Genomic DNA, 16,657 nt, shown 5'->3' with positions numbered 1-16,657 from the left:
GGTCCTTTAAGACAAACCAGAGACTCTCCAGTTTGAATATATTCAATTTTCACTTAATCATTTTCTGGAATCTCTAAGTGTGCTTGTCATCCCTAAGACTCACACAGAACACCATCCCAACTTCCTCTTTGAATTTAAATCAAATGCTGCTATCTACTGATTGAAAATTAAAAGTGCATTTACGTTGCTATTTCAAAAGTACCCATTATCTTTATCTCTTTGCAAAATAAAGCTTCTCAGGCAGGCATATTTTTAGTTTTGTCTAATGTAGTAAATCAAAATACTCTTTATTGATTTGGGACTTACATGTTTTTTTCTTTTCTTTTCTTTCTTTCTTTTTTTTTTTTTTTTGAGACAGTCTCAAGCTGTTGCCCTCAACAGAGTGTTGTTGCATCACAGCTCACAGTAACCTCAAACTCTTGAGCTTAAGCGGATTCTCTTGTCTCACCTTACCAAGTAGCTGAGACTACAGGTACCTGCCACAAAACGCCTATTTTTTGTTGTTGTTGCAGTTGTCATTGTTGTTTTAGCTGGCCTGTGCTGGGTTCGAACCTGCCAGCCTTGGTGTTGGTGTGTGTGGCTGGAGCCCTACCAACTGAGTTATGGGTTCCGCCTAAATGTTTTATTTCGTTATAGAATTCAAAATTAGACAATTGTATGTGCTTTATGAAAATATCCAATTAGCTATGAGTCTTCAAATTTTCTAACTAAAACTGGAGTGCTACTAACTGAGTGGCTATTAAATTCAGCCAGGACCCAGAAAAGCCATCTGAGGATGGTGTTGTTTTTTTGTTTTTTGTCCCAGTGCCTTTCAAAATGCCTGATACAGAGTAGGCACTCAAAAAATAATATATTCAGTGAAAGAACAATCATAAAGTAGTTTGAACTTTTTCTCAGAGGATCTAGATGACCTACACAAAAATAATATAGGATATGGGAAAACATTAAGGTTTTTAATCCAACAAAAGAAAATGGAACAGTTATCAAAAGGTAAAATTCAAAAGAATAAAAGATAGTTTGGAGGTGCTAAAATAGCTGTCAGTAAGTCTATGGATTTGGTTTCACCTAGACAGACTTAAAGCGCAGTGAATTATACATAGTTGAATTTTACATGACAGAAATTTTAAGTTTACCTTCTAACTCACCTTTTTGGGCCTCTTTGCCTACTTGCCCTGGCAATGAGGGCTGTTCTCTGAGTATGGCAAATGTATCCTGCTTTGTAAACTCTGTTATCCTGTAAACCTATCTTTCTCTTCTTCAATAAACTTTGTTTCATGATTGCCTTAAAAATAATGATAATAATTTACCTTTTGTATCAGGAGTATTACCATCATTTGAGTCAAGTATTGAGTAGGCTGTTATTAATACTGTCACCCTAGTCACCTAGTGGAGTGTCATGGCATCATAGCTCACAGCAACCTTAAACTCTTGGACTTGAGCAATTGTCTTGCCTTAGTCTCCCAAGTAGCTGGGACTACATGTATGTGCCAGTAGCCTGGCTAGTTTTCCTTTTTCTTTGAGACAGAGACTCAAGCTATTGCCCTGGGTAGAGTGCTGTGGCATCATAGCTCACAGCAACCTCCAGTTCCTGGGCTCAAGTGATTCTTCTGCCTCCGCCTCCCAAGTAACTGGGACTACAGGTGCCTGCCACGACACCCAGCTATTTTTTGGTTGCAGCCGTCGTTGTTTGGTGAGCCCGGGCTGGATTCGAACCCGCCAGCTCAGGTGTATGTGGCTGGCACCTTAGCCACTTGAGCCACAGGTGCTGAGCCTAGTCTTTCTATTTTTAGTAGCGACAGGGTCACACTCATGCTCGGGCTGGTCTTGAACTCTTAAGCTCGAACAATCCACCCGCCTCGGCCTTCCAGAGTGCTAGGATTACAGGCATGAGCCACCAATACTTTTAATTGATTATTCTGATTTCTGCCTTATACTACAAAAACTGCACACCATCTGATATTGCTTGCTTGGATAACTATAGTCTAACATTGAACATAGCACCTTCAAAAAATATCCTTTCTAGATAATCGCCCAGGAAATGTCTTGGAGTATAAGTATACACTAGATGTGGTGGATTGCTCTGAACTGGAAGCTGTAAATTCCAAATGCCAGCTGTCAGCACTATTCCACTCCTGGGTTACCGCCCCCAGCCCCCGGCACCTGCTCCTTTTCCTTCCCTGCTGCTGCTGCTAAACCTGGTCCCCAGCCAGGTCCTACAGCCAGACACAGGATCAGCCTCAGCCTCTGCTCTGAGTTTGGCGAACCTCATTCCTAGTGCCACTGTTTTGGGTTCATCACTACATGAGTGCCCTTCCCAGCCTTCTCCCTTCTACTAGTTAAGAGAAAAGAGTGCTTGGTATGATGTGATAGCCTGTAGTTGCAATAGTGGCCAAGGCAATGAGAGCCAGCTTGTGTCAGGGTAGCAGCAAGTCTGATTTTGGTCTGAGGCAGACCCAGGAGTGGCAAGACAACCACAGCATCCTGAAGCCATAATCCTTGGCCGGTTCAAACACACCTCAGAGAAAAGCGTGAACAGCGGGAGCTGTATATGTAACTTAGCCAATCATATTTTCAAAATTGTTTGTTCTATTTCCAAACTCATAAAAAAAAAAATCAGTGCACTTACTATTTTGGATTTTTAATTTTGGACTCAAACTGTAAGCATGTTGATGTTAGTCTTTGGCTGGTTGAAACATTTCTTTGAAGACAATATGGCCAAGAGCTAATTTAGGCACTGTTTCTATAGACTTACTCTTTTATGTTTCCACTCTCACATAATTATACCACTGTAGAAAAAGACCCCAGGAATAAGATCCCAAACCATGTAATTGACATGCTAACGATACTACTGCTGCTTAATTGGGTACAGCATTTCCTTTTGGAGTGATAAAAATGTTGTGGATGGAGATGGTGGTTGCACAACATTGCAGATAGACTGAATGCCACTAAATTACACTTTTAAATGGTTTATTTTAGGTCATATGAATTTCACTTCAACCAGGAAAAGGTTAAACAAAAAAAGGTACAGAGACAGAAAAAAAAAAAACTACAACCATTTTTTCTGCCCCCACTGAGCACAGAAGTCTAGGAACTTGACTTTACTACAGCCACTGAAACCAGCCCCAATGCCATTTCTGTATCAGGCATTTGGCCTTGCAACCATGATGCCGTCTGAAAGCACATGCACATGCCAAAACTCTTGTCAGCATAGGGGAAAACTCACAGAATTTGGTCTTCACGTTTCTTTGTCTAGATGTTTCTCATTGCCAACCAAATTTACAGTCTGCACCCTTGTCAACTTGAGGAAGCAAGACTCATGACATGGATCTTCACCAAAGTATAGAAAGACCATTTAAAGGATTGTGGGCTTCCACAAAAATAATCATCATTCACTACATCCCCCTAGCCATCTGTGGACCCTGAGAGTTTAAATCATAAGGGAGAAGATCTTGCCACGTTTTACCTTCCAGATGACACGGGCAAAAGTTAGTTTCCTAAATCATCCAATTTCTGCTTGGGATCATTATACTCTCATCAGTATTTCCCAGGTCTTCAGAACTAGGGTTGTCATTTGTTGTTAAATTGACCTGGATCCATCCTACGGGCATCATAGTCTCATGAAGCATGATTAACCGTTGACCTATTTGGTCAGAGGAGTACGCTAAGAAAGGCCCCAGTGACCCCACCACTGGAGTTACCCACAAAATTCCATATGGTTTCATAATGATGATAGTACAGAGTTTTATGGTCACACAAATCATGTAAAGCCTGGCTCCTAGAGTGGGGGAAGAATAGTGACCTGGACTGCAGATGGTTATGGCATCTTCCAGGTTCTTAGGTGGGATGGGCAGGTAGTCAGGGAATATCAATAGGCTTACTTTTTCAAACAAGTGGTAAAAATGTTTTCCCACAGATCCCACCTGCTCCTGTGTTGGTCAGAGAGAAACAAAGTAGGTGAGTGAGTTTATTTTCCAACAGTTAATATTAGCATTAGTGAGGGATAACCATGAAAATCTAATGAAACCCATTAGGCACAGCTTCCATGAGCTCAGTTGCTGATTCAGAATGTATGAAGTGGACCTAACCTGGCCAGTCTAGCTCCATCCATATGCACACCTGCAGGTGCAGAAGCTTCTGAATCCAAGTGTGTCCAGAGGCCTCCGGTGTCCTTGACAGTTCAGAGTAGACCAGAAGGGGGCACTGTAGTATTCAGTGCTCTCTCTTGTGCTTCCTCTTCGTTTACAGACAAAAAACGGACATAACCAAATAGATGCCCTGGAGTAAGATGCCACGGAGGGTAATGCAGGTGTTTAAGTAACTAAATGGGCCAGGCAAGCCTTGTGCCTCATTATTAAAGACAAGAGTCTGTAAAGGGAAAACTTTTCTGAGAGCCTGAAGAATGTTAAGCCTCCCACCTACAAACATAACTGTGCAGCTGAGATCTTGAACCTTATATTTGCTTAGTTTATATATTTGCTTAGATCTTGAACCTTATATTTGCTTATATTGGCTTACCACCTGCTGTCATTTGGGAGATGTGCAACAGAAAGTACCAAAAATGAACACCCTGATGACAAGAAAATAACCAAAATCATCTCAAAGACATAACTAGAGAAGTGGTCTGGCCATACCATATCGTGGCACAAGATAATAAGATTCAAGTAGCTTTAGAGTGGGACAGTAGAATTATACTGTTGACCTTCCCCAGTGAAGTGAAACTACTGGTAGTCTAGCTAGAGAGGGCTGGACAGGAGGGCATGGTCAAGTTCATGGCAGCATCGTGGTGGATTGGACATGCTGCTGCGTACTTGGTTACTCAAAGACAAGTGAATGCCAGGGAACCATCTCGTTCAGCTATCTGGAGTGCACAGTAGACTTCAGAGGCCTTGGTTTGTTCTGAGGGGGGATTCTGGGGATTTGATGCATCAAGAGTGCTGGAAATGAACAGTGGAAAGCAAAAATTTTCTAAAAGGGCATTTACAATAGCTCCAGAAAATGAAATGCTTAGGTTTAAATCTAACAAAATATTTGCAGGATCTTTAAGCCAAAAACTACAACAAAACACTGATGGAAGACATCAAAACAACCTAAATAAATTGAGAAACACACTATGTTCCTAAGTTTAAAGTCTTAATATTATTAAGACATAAAGCCTCCTGAAAGTGCTCTGGAGATTTAACACATCTCAGCAGCATTTTTCTAGATACTGATGTTAGTATCTTGGCCCTTTAGTAGAGGCAGGGGCGTCCACTTCATCAGCCAAATTATAAATGAACGCTCCTTTACTACACCCTCTGTAATCACCCATACAGGACAATCATGTACTAGATTATACTAAACTCCCAGGCTTAAGTGATTCTCTTGCCTTAGCCTCCCAGTAGCTAGGACCACAGGCACCTGCCACAACACCCGGCTATTTTTTTGTTGCAGCTGGCCCAGGCTGAGTTTGAACCCGCCAGACTTAGTGTATATGGCTGGTGCCATAACCACTGTGCTACTGGTGCCAAGCCAATGACATATTATTTCTTACGCGCTGTTTACATTCAGAATGCCATTATTCTACTGGCAATTTTTCCATTTATGTTCATATGCAAGTTTAGTCAACAAATTAATTTTTCATACCTCAGCTTTGAGATTTTACTAACCTTATGAAATGGATTGGGTGGCTTCCTCTTTGCTTTTTTTGTTGTTGTTTTGAGACAGGGTCCCATCCTAGGCCCTGAGCAGAGTGCAGTGGCGTCATAGCTCACTGCTACCTCAGACTTGGACTGTGGGCATTGCAGGAGCCGGCGCACCAGGCTTATAAAAGCGGCCACTGATTCTTAAGGAAGGTGCTGGGAGCGAGACCATCTCCTAGCCCGCTTGGAGACGTTTTGCAGCCTGGAGATAAGCCCTCAGGCAGCTGCAGGTGTTCATGAGATAAGATGAGATTAGATCGGTTGCTCTTTACCAAGCAGGTGTTAAACTTTGAACATTCCTGGTGCAGCAGGGTGGGAGCCAAGCCCCTGGGGAAAGAGCACTTAGCGACCATTAAGCATGGGGCCTCCACACCTGTTGTATAATGCTTTAATAAAAGACCACGGCAGAGATGATTCCAGAGATGATTCGGGGCTTCCCTGGAGATAGGGAAATATCCACCTCTTGCGGCATGTACCTTCAATCCGTGTCCCAGCTGATTTTGAGGGTGACAGAGTGCCATAGCGGGCGTCCACAGGGCATCCCACTGCCTCAACGTGCGGAAGCTGGAAGCCGCTGGGATTACAGGCACTCACTGAGGCGCCTGGCTGTTTCTTTGTTTTTTTTTAATGATCAAGGTCTCACTCTTGCTCATCAGGCAAGTCTGGAACTCCTGAGCTCAAGCGATTCACCCTCCTCAGCCTCCCACAGTGCTGGGATTGCAGGTCTGAACCACCATGCTTAGCAACTTCCTCTGTATTCTCTAGAAGTTTCTATAAGACAGGAATTATCCATTTCTTGATGTTTTGGTAAAATTCACCTTTTACAACTCGTGTTTTGGTGAGGTGGAGTTGTGATTTCTCAATCCACAGCCTTAGTGGTTATTGGTTGATTTAAATTGTCAAAAAATCTCAGGCAAATCATGGTAATACTTGTTTTCTTAGATCAATTTCTTTCTTCTACATTGCCAAAATCATGATTACTTTTAATCTTTATTTGTGGTTATCTGTTTTGTTTTTAATCTAAATACTGTGCATTTGGGCCTTTTTCTTTCCTAATCAGTCCTTCTAAAAGGTTTGTCTGGGAGAAGCAGTTCTGATGCAGCCTCTAAAGCAGAGATTTTCACCCGGCATTTCAAACTTATATAAGTGGATGGCAACATTTCAATCAAAACTACATTTCTGAAATCATCTGTGACAACTGCACAAATTGAACTTCCAATTTCAGAAAATAACCCGAGTGAAGACAATCCTCACATGAAAGTTTAACTTATTTGGATAAAACCATGTATTTTTGCTCAAGAATCTAATGTAACAAAAGTAAAAGAGCTGTCACTATTTTCAATATAAATAACAGCTTTGCCAAGTTAAAAAAAAAAAAAAAGACCAGGGTTGTGCAGCAAAATCTGACAATCTTATCTTTTGCTATTAAAAGCTTACAGTTAGTAACTGCTGAAGAAATGTGAAGCCTCTAAAAAAGGGGGTTGCACAATGTTTAATTCTTTCCAAACATAACTAGAACAGAAAGCGCAGCAGTTAACAAACACCAGAACTACGGCGGTGCCTGTGGCTCAACAGAGTAGGGCGCCGGCCCCATATGCCAGAGGTGGCGGGTTCAAACCCAGCCCCGGCCAAAAAAAAAACTGCAAAAAAAAAAAAAAAATTTAGGGGTGGCGCCTATGGCTCAAAGGAGTAGGGCGCCAGCCCCGTATACCAGAGGTGGTGGGTTCAAACTCAGCCCTGGCCAAAAACTGCAAGAAAAAAAAAAAAGAAACAAACACCAGAACTAATAAATAAATAAATAAATAAATAAAAACACCAGAAACTAAGCAAACTAGTGGTGCATTCTTTATTAGCATGCAAAAATAATTAATGCTATGCTCTCACGTAGTATTAATTATATTATTTTTCATGTGCATTGGGTTTAACCATAAGAAAACTATTGGGTCCAGGAGTTAATCCAGGACGAAAAGTTCCTTTAGTGAGGAGGCACCTGTGGCTCAAAGGGGTAGGGCGCCAGCCCCATATGCCAGAGGTGGCGGGTTCAAACCCAGCCCTGGCCAAAAACTGCAAAAATAAATAAATAAATAAAAGGAAAAGTTCCTTCAGTGAAAACCATGTTTGCAAACCACCTAACTCAACCCTGATTACCCATCTATTGAATCTTCATACTTTCGAACCCTTTTTCTGCAATGATCATCAGAGCTGTTATTGTATTGCCCTTGATGTCCTTTCAATGTTAAGTCACTGGGGGCCAGTTCAGGTGAGGAGGGAGGCCAGTTCCAATACAGTTATGTGTTTACTGGCTAAAAACTCCCTCGCAGACAGTGACCTGTGAGCCGGTTCACTGTTGTGAAGCAAGAGCCATGCCTTTCTCATGCCGAGATTTCCAGTTGATTTTCCTGTCTATCAATGTTTACTTGGTCTACTATGCGTCTCACCACCCAACGATGGTTTTGATGCACAATTTGATGGATTTTTGCAATGTTTTCATCAGTTCTGCTCGTTATTGGCTGCCCGGACCACTCTTCATCGTGATGCTTTCTCCCCCCTCAGAAAAATGTTTAATCCATTAGTACACTACAGTTTTCTTCATGGCATTATCCCCATATACTTGTACTAACATGTCCCTGATTTCACTTCCCCTCCTGCCAAGTTTAATAAGACATTTTGTTTGTTCATTACTCTAATTCAAGTTTGACATTCTCCTGATGGCAAACAAAACACACAAGAATGAATTCCATGCACCAAGACACACCACACATGGACACAAACAGCTCTGAGACCCTGCTAGACCGAGGCTGTGAAACCTCACTGAGCAGTTCGTAGAGGGAGACCAATGTAAGCACATAGCAGCAAGTTCACAAACTGTGATTGTCAGACCTCGTATGTCACCACTGAAGACAAACTAAATCGGTTGACTGATTTTTGGGGGGTTCCTCTCTGAGTAGCCATTTACTGAGCCACAATGGGATGGGGACTGTTGGCTTCAACAATGCAGGGAAGTGATAGTGTCCACAGCCTACCAGTTTGAAATAAAATAGAAATATGTCTTTGACTAGAGCAGGGGTCCTCAATCTATGGCCCGCGGGCCACACACGGCGGTGTGAATTGTATTTGTTCCCGTTTTGTTTTTTACTTCAAAATGAGGTATGTGCAGTGTGCATGGGAATTTGTTCATAGTTTTGTTTTTTAAACTACAGTCTGGCCTTCCAACGGTCTGAGGGACAGTGAATTGGCCCCCTGTTTAAAAAGTTTGAGGGCACCTGGACTAGAGGAATGTAGTTCTGACATTCAACTGGTGTAGGCAGCAGGTAATGCTGGTTAAATTAAGACCTTTCTTACAATTACTTAACTATGCAAAGATATTCAAATTTCAAATTTATTTATAACCTTTCAAAACTCACACAACAGAAGATCTTCATTTATGCAGCAAGTCAGTCATTTGTGATATGTTTGGATAATGAAAATCTAGATAAACTCGAACCATCCAAACTCTACCTCTTATTTTCATTAGAATATAAAGATTGGAAATTAAGTTCCTGACAGTTCCTCTGTTAAAGATAGTAAAATTTGCTAGCCACCTAGCTACAATTTTTTTGAATGTTTACAGAAGGTTAAGCCTTGACAGTGGAAAAGACTTCTACTTAAAAGACATAGTTATGTTTTAAAAACCTAAATTTGGGTGGCGCCTGTGGCTCAGTGAGTAGGGCACCGGCCCCATATATCGAGGGTGGCAGGTTCGAACCCGGCCCCAGCCAAACTGAAACAACAACAAAAAATAGCCAGGCATGTGGCAGGCACCTGTAGTCCCAGCTACTCGGAAGGCTGAGGCAAGAGAATCAATCGCTTAAGCCCAAGAGCCAGAGGTTGCTGTGAGCTGTGACGCCCAGAGCTGCAACAAAGTAAGATTGATTCACACTCTCTCTCTAAAAAAAACCTAAATCTAAATAAGAGTTGACCCATGTTTTCAGTTTATTGCCATACAGAAAACATTTTATAAAATAATATGGTAGAGGCTCGGCACCTGTAGCACAGTGGTTACGGCACCAGCCACATACACGGAGGGGGAAGGTTCGAACATGGCCTGGGCCAGCTAAATAACTGCAACTAAAAAATAACCAGGTGTTGTGGCGGGTGCCTGTAGTCCCAGCTACTTGGGAAGCTGAGGCAAAAGAATTACTTAAGCCCAAGAGTTTGAGGTTGCTGTGAGCTTGACATCACGGCACTCTACCCAGGGGGACAGCTTGAGACTCTGTCTCAAAAAAAAAAAAATATGGTGGACTTCTACTTCAATATCTTCCTGTAAAAAAACTTCACAGTATAAGAAAGTGATCACTATTAAATATGAACACATCAAAATCCAGCTGGTATTTTTAAGTATAGAGCAGAATATTTTTGCTGTTCCTTCCTTAAAGACATTAGCGTATTCTTTAACTGCTCAAGTTATAAAAGTCATTTAGCATCCACTTTTCTTGTCCTTTAATATATTTTTATAACTACATTGCATCACATTAATGCTGGTAGATAAAATAGCTCATGTAAAATCTAAAAACATTTCAGGTAGCACAAAGATTTAAAACCAACTAAGAGAAAGCTCTCCCAGAATATTTTTGTATGTAATTTCTGTCCATTACCACAATAACAGAGTAAAAGGCTGTTATACCTCAAAAAAGAAGTTAAAGGAAAATAATTTTACTTTTCCTTTAAAATATCATTTCTTTGCTCTTACAATGGAAAAACTAATCTTCTTTGGGGGGAGGGATTATTTCCTAAGTAAAAACATCAAGTTTATGTTAGTTGGGAAAATGTCTTACTTAGGAAAGAGTGAATATTTAGATTCAAAAGATTCTAAAATATTTCATCATTACAAGCATAATTTAAGGCTAAAAAATTGTAACACACTGAATTAATATAAATCACCCATTAACATATACTATTGTTTTTCCAAACTCCGTCATTAAGGAGCAGTGGGTTAGGTATCTCTTTTTTTCCAACACTTTGTCACATTTAGCTCAAAGGTCCCAGACAGCCTGTGGGGCTCAGGATCCTCAAGGGTGCTGCACTAACTGCCCTTTCACATCCCTTCCAATCCATAAATTTTTATGGAATCATTAATCTCACAAGATCCTTAAAAATGAGGTGTTTCAACTTGATATATTTTCCAGAGAAATAAAACTCCCCCATTTAAGTGGCAAAGCTGTTCTTTAAACATTTGCATTTTTACTTTAAACTTTATTTCCAATGTATTTCCCTGTCACCTTAAGAGACGATGAGGTGTGACTAAAAATAGTCTCTACACTTCACAGCCTCCCAGACTTGGCAGCTGATGACATGATCAACACAGGTCTGGCTCCAATTCTGAGCAATGCAAAGGACGATTGTGATACACTTAAGCTGACTTTTCCCTGATAAAAAATCTAAATATTTTGGGCAGCGCCTGTGGCTCAGGGAGTAGGGCGTCGGTCCCATATGCCGGAGGTGGCGGGTTCAAACATAGCCCCGGCCAAAAACCAAAAAAAAAAAAAAAAATCTGAATATTTTTAGAAAATGACTTGTGTACTTTATGATTCTGACCCTTTGGTTGCCCATAGTCACTTTGTTCTTCTAAAATTGCACTGGGCCCGAGATTCGGTTTGCTTCTCCTAGAGTCTAGAAATCTGACCTTTAAATAGACGAAAATGGAAACCTAAAGTATTGCCCTGTTACTTTGGCAAATGTGTCATCACTCTTCACTTTAAAAGAGTGGTTCCCTAACAAGGCTAGGTGTTAGACTCACTTAGCAAGCATTTTAAAAATTAAGATTGCTGGGTGCTAGTCCTAGAGATTCTGATTCAGTATGTCTGAACAGGACCCAGAAAAACTCTACTTTTTCATAAGTTCCCCAGGTAATCTCAGAATCAAGGAAGGTCAATTTTGGGACTTACTGCTTTACCCCCAATTTCTTTTCTAATTTAGTAGATGCTACACATAGTTTGCTTGCTTTTAGCAAAAAATTTCCCCTTGCATTAATCACAAGCATACTCAGAATAGACTGCTCATGATTTTGGCTAGGATCCACAGGGAGCTACAGATTATATTCCTTTAGCAAGAAAATTTTAAAATGGTAAATTAACTTCAGAGCTAAAACAACACAAGTAGACACTGAAAGGTGGCTGGTTCTACGCTGCAGGCAACCGTTCTGCTTTACTTGTAGTCTGGTAAATGAAGCTCTGGTACACGTGAAGACCAGGCTGTTACAGTTGTCACTGCCACATAAAGGATGGCAGAATGCCTTCAAATAACAAGAAGATATCTAACCAGCTAATCACTACTATTTAGAAAATGTTTCTAGCAGACATATGTGAAAAGTATTTCTTAAAAAAACTACAGTTTTCTATAGAAACCCAAAGACTTCCACACTTCTGAAGTCTACCATAAAGAGGAAAGCTGACCAAAACTACAGCTATTTAAAAATACTTTCAATTAACTGTGAAAATATAAATGTAAAATAGGTACAATTTCATCCTTTAGGAGGTTTAACAGGCACAAATGGAATTCGGTTTCCATTTATTCTACCCAAACAGTTAATTGTGAAAATGATACACCAAGCATCTGGTATAATGTAGTTCGGAACACTACTCCTTCCAGATTTAATACTAAAACCACAGTTGGATTTTCTAGACATCCCAAGTGTATCTAGGCACTGCGGAATGTGGTCATGTCTTTTGGTTCTCTGCTGGGGACGCACCAGTCATCAGCCTCATGGTTGGTGTTGTAGTGTTTCCAGGCTGCTCTGTTATACACAGGGAGCCTTTCTATGGATTCTGTTGACAAAGCCTGGGGGAGGAAAAAAGAAAAGCAAGATTTATGTGTCTGGCATTTTTTAGAGTTCGTTATTTGAGAAAACAGACAATGGAAAAAAGGAAAATTAAACAACACCCTACTGATACCTTATTATTCATGAATAACACCATTTAAATATGCTTTTAAATAGGATATATATTGGAAACGTGTTATTTACTAAATCTATGCCACTGATTAATGTGCATGTTGACTGAGTCTGTTGTATGCAGTAATTTCCTAGCAATCCTGGAAGCTGCTGGATTGAAATTTTATAGAAAACATGACCCAGGCCAGAAGCTGGCTAACTGAAAAAGTCAGTTAAATGTAAAAGCATAAAAAATGGACATTATGTACCTTAGTATGTGGATACACATTTAATGAAATTCATTTTAATTATTTACTAGAAGAAAAATTTTTTTTCAGTATACTCACTGTACTTTTAAAAATTCTTAAGAAAAATGTCAACAAATATAAAACAAAGATAGAAGGCATCTTGGCTTTTGCATGAACAATTCTCGGCTCTGAGTCTGATCCTATGTCCTCTCCTCCTGCCTCCAATTTCAGTCCCTATGACTGCTGTATAATGCATGATTTCGTGTTCCAGTCTAGCAGCACCATTAATCTACTGTTCTATTTCAGCTTCCTGCAAATCCCTGGAACCTGAAATAAACTATATTCCTTGCTATCTTCTTCAAGTTATGATTTTTCAGTAAAACTCCAACCTCATGTCATATAGTGAACCAGAAATTTCATTCTGATAATGCTAAGTAAGAGCTTTTATGTTGATAATTTTAATGATTCGGTAAAACTTTTTGTCTTCTATTTTTCTCTAACATTTGGTGACAAAAATGTTGCACTGATATTGCCCTTTTAAAGTTTCTCTCAAATGATATGGTTAAAAAAAACCTATTATCTACGAAGAATTTAACCTTTTCACATAAATTTATTTTCTCCAATATAAATTCTTCAGCATTTCCTATAAAATAGGTGCCATCTAGTGGCCAAAATAAGAAACTAGCATCACTAAAAGGAACCAGTGGCCCCACCAAACAAGCGGATGGATGGGCCCAGTGGTTTTGCCATCCCTATAAATATACACTGATCCCTCGGTAAATGCAATGACTATTGCAGGCCAGGAGGCCAAGTGCTTCTGCTCCTACCAGGTAAGCTATAGGATTCTCAAGAGTTACCTATACTTGTTCCCAAATCTGTTTATGCAGTTCCATCTGCCATTATAATCAGAAGTTTATTACATAAACAAAGAATACACAAAAAGGGACAATTTCATTGAGAACTAAGATGAATGCTTTGGAAAGAATCACAAAAAAAGTCACATAAAAATTATCAAATCAGAGTCAGAACACATCTATAAAAGACTGCATAAAATTCAAAAGGATTGTGCATTTGTTTCTTTGCTTAAAGAAACTAAAATGATTAAGTATAGCTTCTGCAAGAAAGATAATGTGACATTCCAATCTAGAGCTACACATATAAAGAAAAGGCCTTAGCAATGAATACATCAAAAATTGGTGGGTTAATGTCCATTCATGTGTTTCATATTAAATTTGCATAGCAAGACCCCATCTCTAAAAAATAAAAAAAGAATTAGGTGTGGTGGTACATGCCTGTAGTCCCAGCTACTTACGAGGCTCAGGTGGGAGGATCACCTGAGCTCAGGAGTTGAGGCTACATGAGCTATGACCAAGCCACTGTTCTCCAGTTTGAGTGATAGAACAAGATCCTGTTTCTAAACATAAATAAATGGGCCAGGCGTGGTGCCTCATGCCTGTAATCTTAGCACTCTGGGAGGCTAAGGTGGGTGGAATGCCTGAGCTAAAAGGTTTGAGACCAGCCTGAGCAATAGCGAGACCCCATCTCTAAAAATAGCCAGGCGTTGTGGCAGGCACCTGTAGTCCCAGCTACTCGGGAGGCTGAGACAATCAGATCACTTGAGCCCAAGAGTTTGAGGTTGCTGTGAGCTGTGAAGCTACAGCACTCTATCAAGGGTGACATAGTAAGACTGTGTCTCAATAAAAACTAAAATTAATTCATTAAAAAACACAAATACATAAATAATAAAAACAAGATTTGTATGATATATAAATTATTTGATTCCCTAACCCAATTTTTTTCCCACTAATAATCACAGTCCTGATGAACAGGACAGAATGATCTCCACCTCTCCACATGGACAAGATCCCATGCAGGAAACCATAATTTTTTATATTTAAACAGCATGAGGTAAACTTTCATGACAGTTAAATATTGGCATTTTTTTCACATCATTAAAAGAAATGTTATTAAATCAGGAAGACTGTAGTGATTACCTTAATGTAGATAACTGCGTCTGTCCCATAACCCTCTAGGGAATATAGCTTTAGATCTCCTTGGAAGTACTGTGCATAAAGACGTGATATGGGCAATCCATAACCAAAACCAGCCTATTTGATGAGAAAACAAAATTCTATTCAGACAGACACACACTGAACTACTTTTACAATTAAGGCAAACGCCACTGAGTATTCCAGGGCTAACACAGCCTGCAGCTAAGAGATCTGTACATATTTACTGATAACGATCAGGTGCATCAGCGGACTGCCCTTTGGTCATTTAAAGCTCTTCATTCTCTACTATTCAGCCATAAAAAAAGATGGAGGCTTTACATCTTTTGCATTAACCTGGATGGAGTTGGAGAACATGCTCCTTAGTAAAGTCATCACAGGAATGGAAAAGCAAGTATCCCACGTACTCAATGCTAAATGAAGCTAGCAGACAAACAAATACACGCCCACACAAGAGAAAAACTCAATTCATTCAAGTTGGAGGAAGGGGAAAAGGGAGGGAGGGGATTGATGCCCTCTCACCTAACAGGCACAATGTACATGGCACATCTCCTGGGTGAGGGGCACAACTACAACAAGCACTTTACCTAACAAATGCAAACAATGTAAACAAATTATTTGTGACCTCAGATTAATCTGAAATTTTAAAAAAATTTAAAAATATAAGGCTCTTCATTCTCTCTATAAAATGACTTGAGGTGGTCTGGATGAAGCATGCTGCTTTCCCTTGATGGCCTGAGGTATCCCAATACTGCTTTTGGCAATATCCTATAAAACATGTTATCTCTCTTTTTTTTTTTTTGCCTGGGGCTGGGTTTGAACCTACCACTTCCGGCATATGGGGCCAGTGCCCTACTCCTTTGAGCCACAGGTGCTGCCCAACATGCTATCTCTTTTAGAAGTGTAGAAAAGGCCTCACTACAGCCTAATATTTATGTATGCAGTATCTCATGACTTCGTATCATAAATTCCCAGCCTGTGCACTGAATCTGCAGAGATCCATAATAGGTCTGCTTTCTTACCTCTCACTGAAAGGTACTGTCCTGCTTAAAAATCTTCACAGCATACCACCACTCCCACCACCCTCATCCCACTGCCTTAGAGATAAAATTCCAAGCTTCTAAACAGACCTTTCTGGATCCAGTGAGACCAGTCTCTGACTCCCCCTTTCTAGGCTAACAGAGCTACCACTCCTGCTCTTACAGTCCTTAAACAAATCTCTTCTGGGGCTCTTCATCCTGTTCCCAGAGTCTGGAATGGCCTCCACCTTTACCTAGACAAATCCTACCAATTCTTTAATATGAAACAAAACATTTGGATAAAATGTTTTTCTTATCAAGTATTATCTCCAGTAACATCCCATACAGCACATTAGTTAAGATTTTATGTTGACTCAGGAATCAGACTGCTATTAACAAACCCAGGCTCCTGGCTCAGAGTCCATAGCACAGTGGTTACAACACCGGCCACATGCACCGAGGCTGGCGGGTTCAAACCTGCCTGGGCCAGCTAAACAACAATGACAACCACAACAAAAAAGGAGCCAGGCGTTGTGGCGGGCACCTGTAGTCCCAGCTACTTGGGAGGCTGAGGCAAGAGAATCAATAGCTTAAGCCCAACAGTTTGAGGTTGCTGTGAGCTGTGACACCATGGCACTCTACCAAGGGTGACATGGTGAGACACTGTCTCAAAAAATAAATAAATAAAATAAAATATGAAAAGAAAACCCATGCTCCAGCTTTGCCTCCACCAATTATTACCTGACTTTTCTAATCAGAGTTTCTGTGCCCCAGTATATCAATTATCCAATTTATA

General features: G+C 40.3%; 1 protein-coding gene across 3 annotated transcripts in view; it reads right to left on the bottom strand.

Annotated features, from left to right (window-relative positions):
- Positions 1 to 9,043: 9,043 nt before the first annotated feature.
- Positions 9,044 to 16,657, bottom strand: part of PDK1 (pyruvate dehydrogenase kinase 1) — a 30,596-nt gene continuing 22,982 nt past the window's right edge. For 2 of the 3 annotated variants that reach the window (XM_053596314.1, XM_053596315.1), the window contains 2 exons: positions 14,828 to 14,941; positions 9,044 to 12,494 (listed from right to left, as the gene is read on the bottom strand). In XM_053596314.1, coding sequence (XP_053452289.1) covers positions 12,354 to 12,494; positions 14,828 to 14,941 — 255 coding nt within the window. In that variant the 3' untranslated portion in view covers positions 9,044 to 12,353. The remainder of the gene's footprint in view (positions 12,495 to 14,827; positions 14,942 to 16,657) is intronic. The other variant, XR_008381112.1, reaches the window with a different exon arrangement.

Source organism: Nycticebus coucang, chromosome 7, assembly GCF_027406575.1.
Source record: "Nycticebus coucang isolate mNycCou1 chromosome 7, mNycCou1.pri, whole genome shotgun sequence".
NCBI lineage: Eukaryota > Metazoa > Chordata > Mammalia > Primates > Lorisidae > Nycticebus > Nycticebus coucang.
This window is presented reverse-complemented; position numbering and strand designations above follow the sequence as displayed.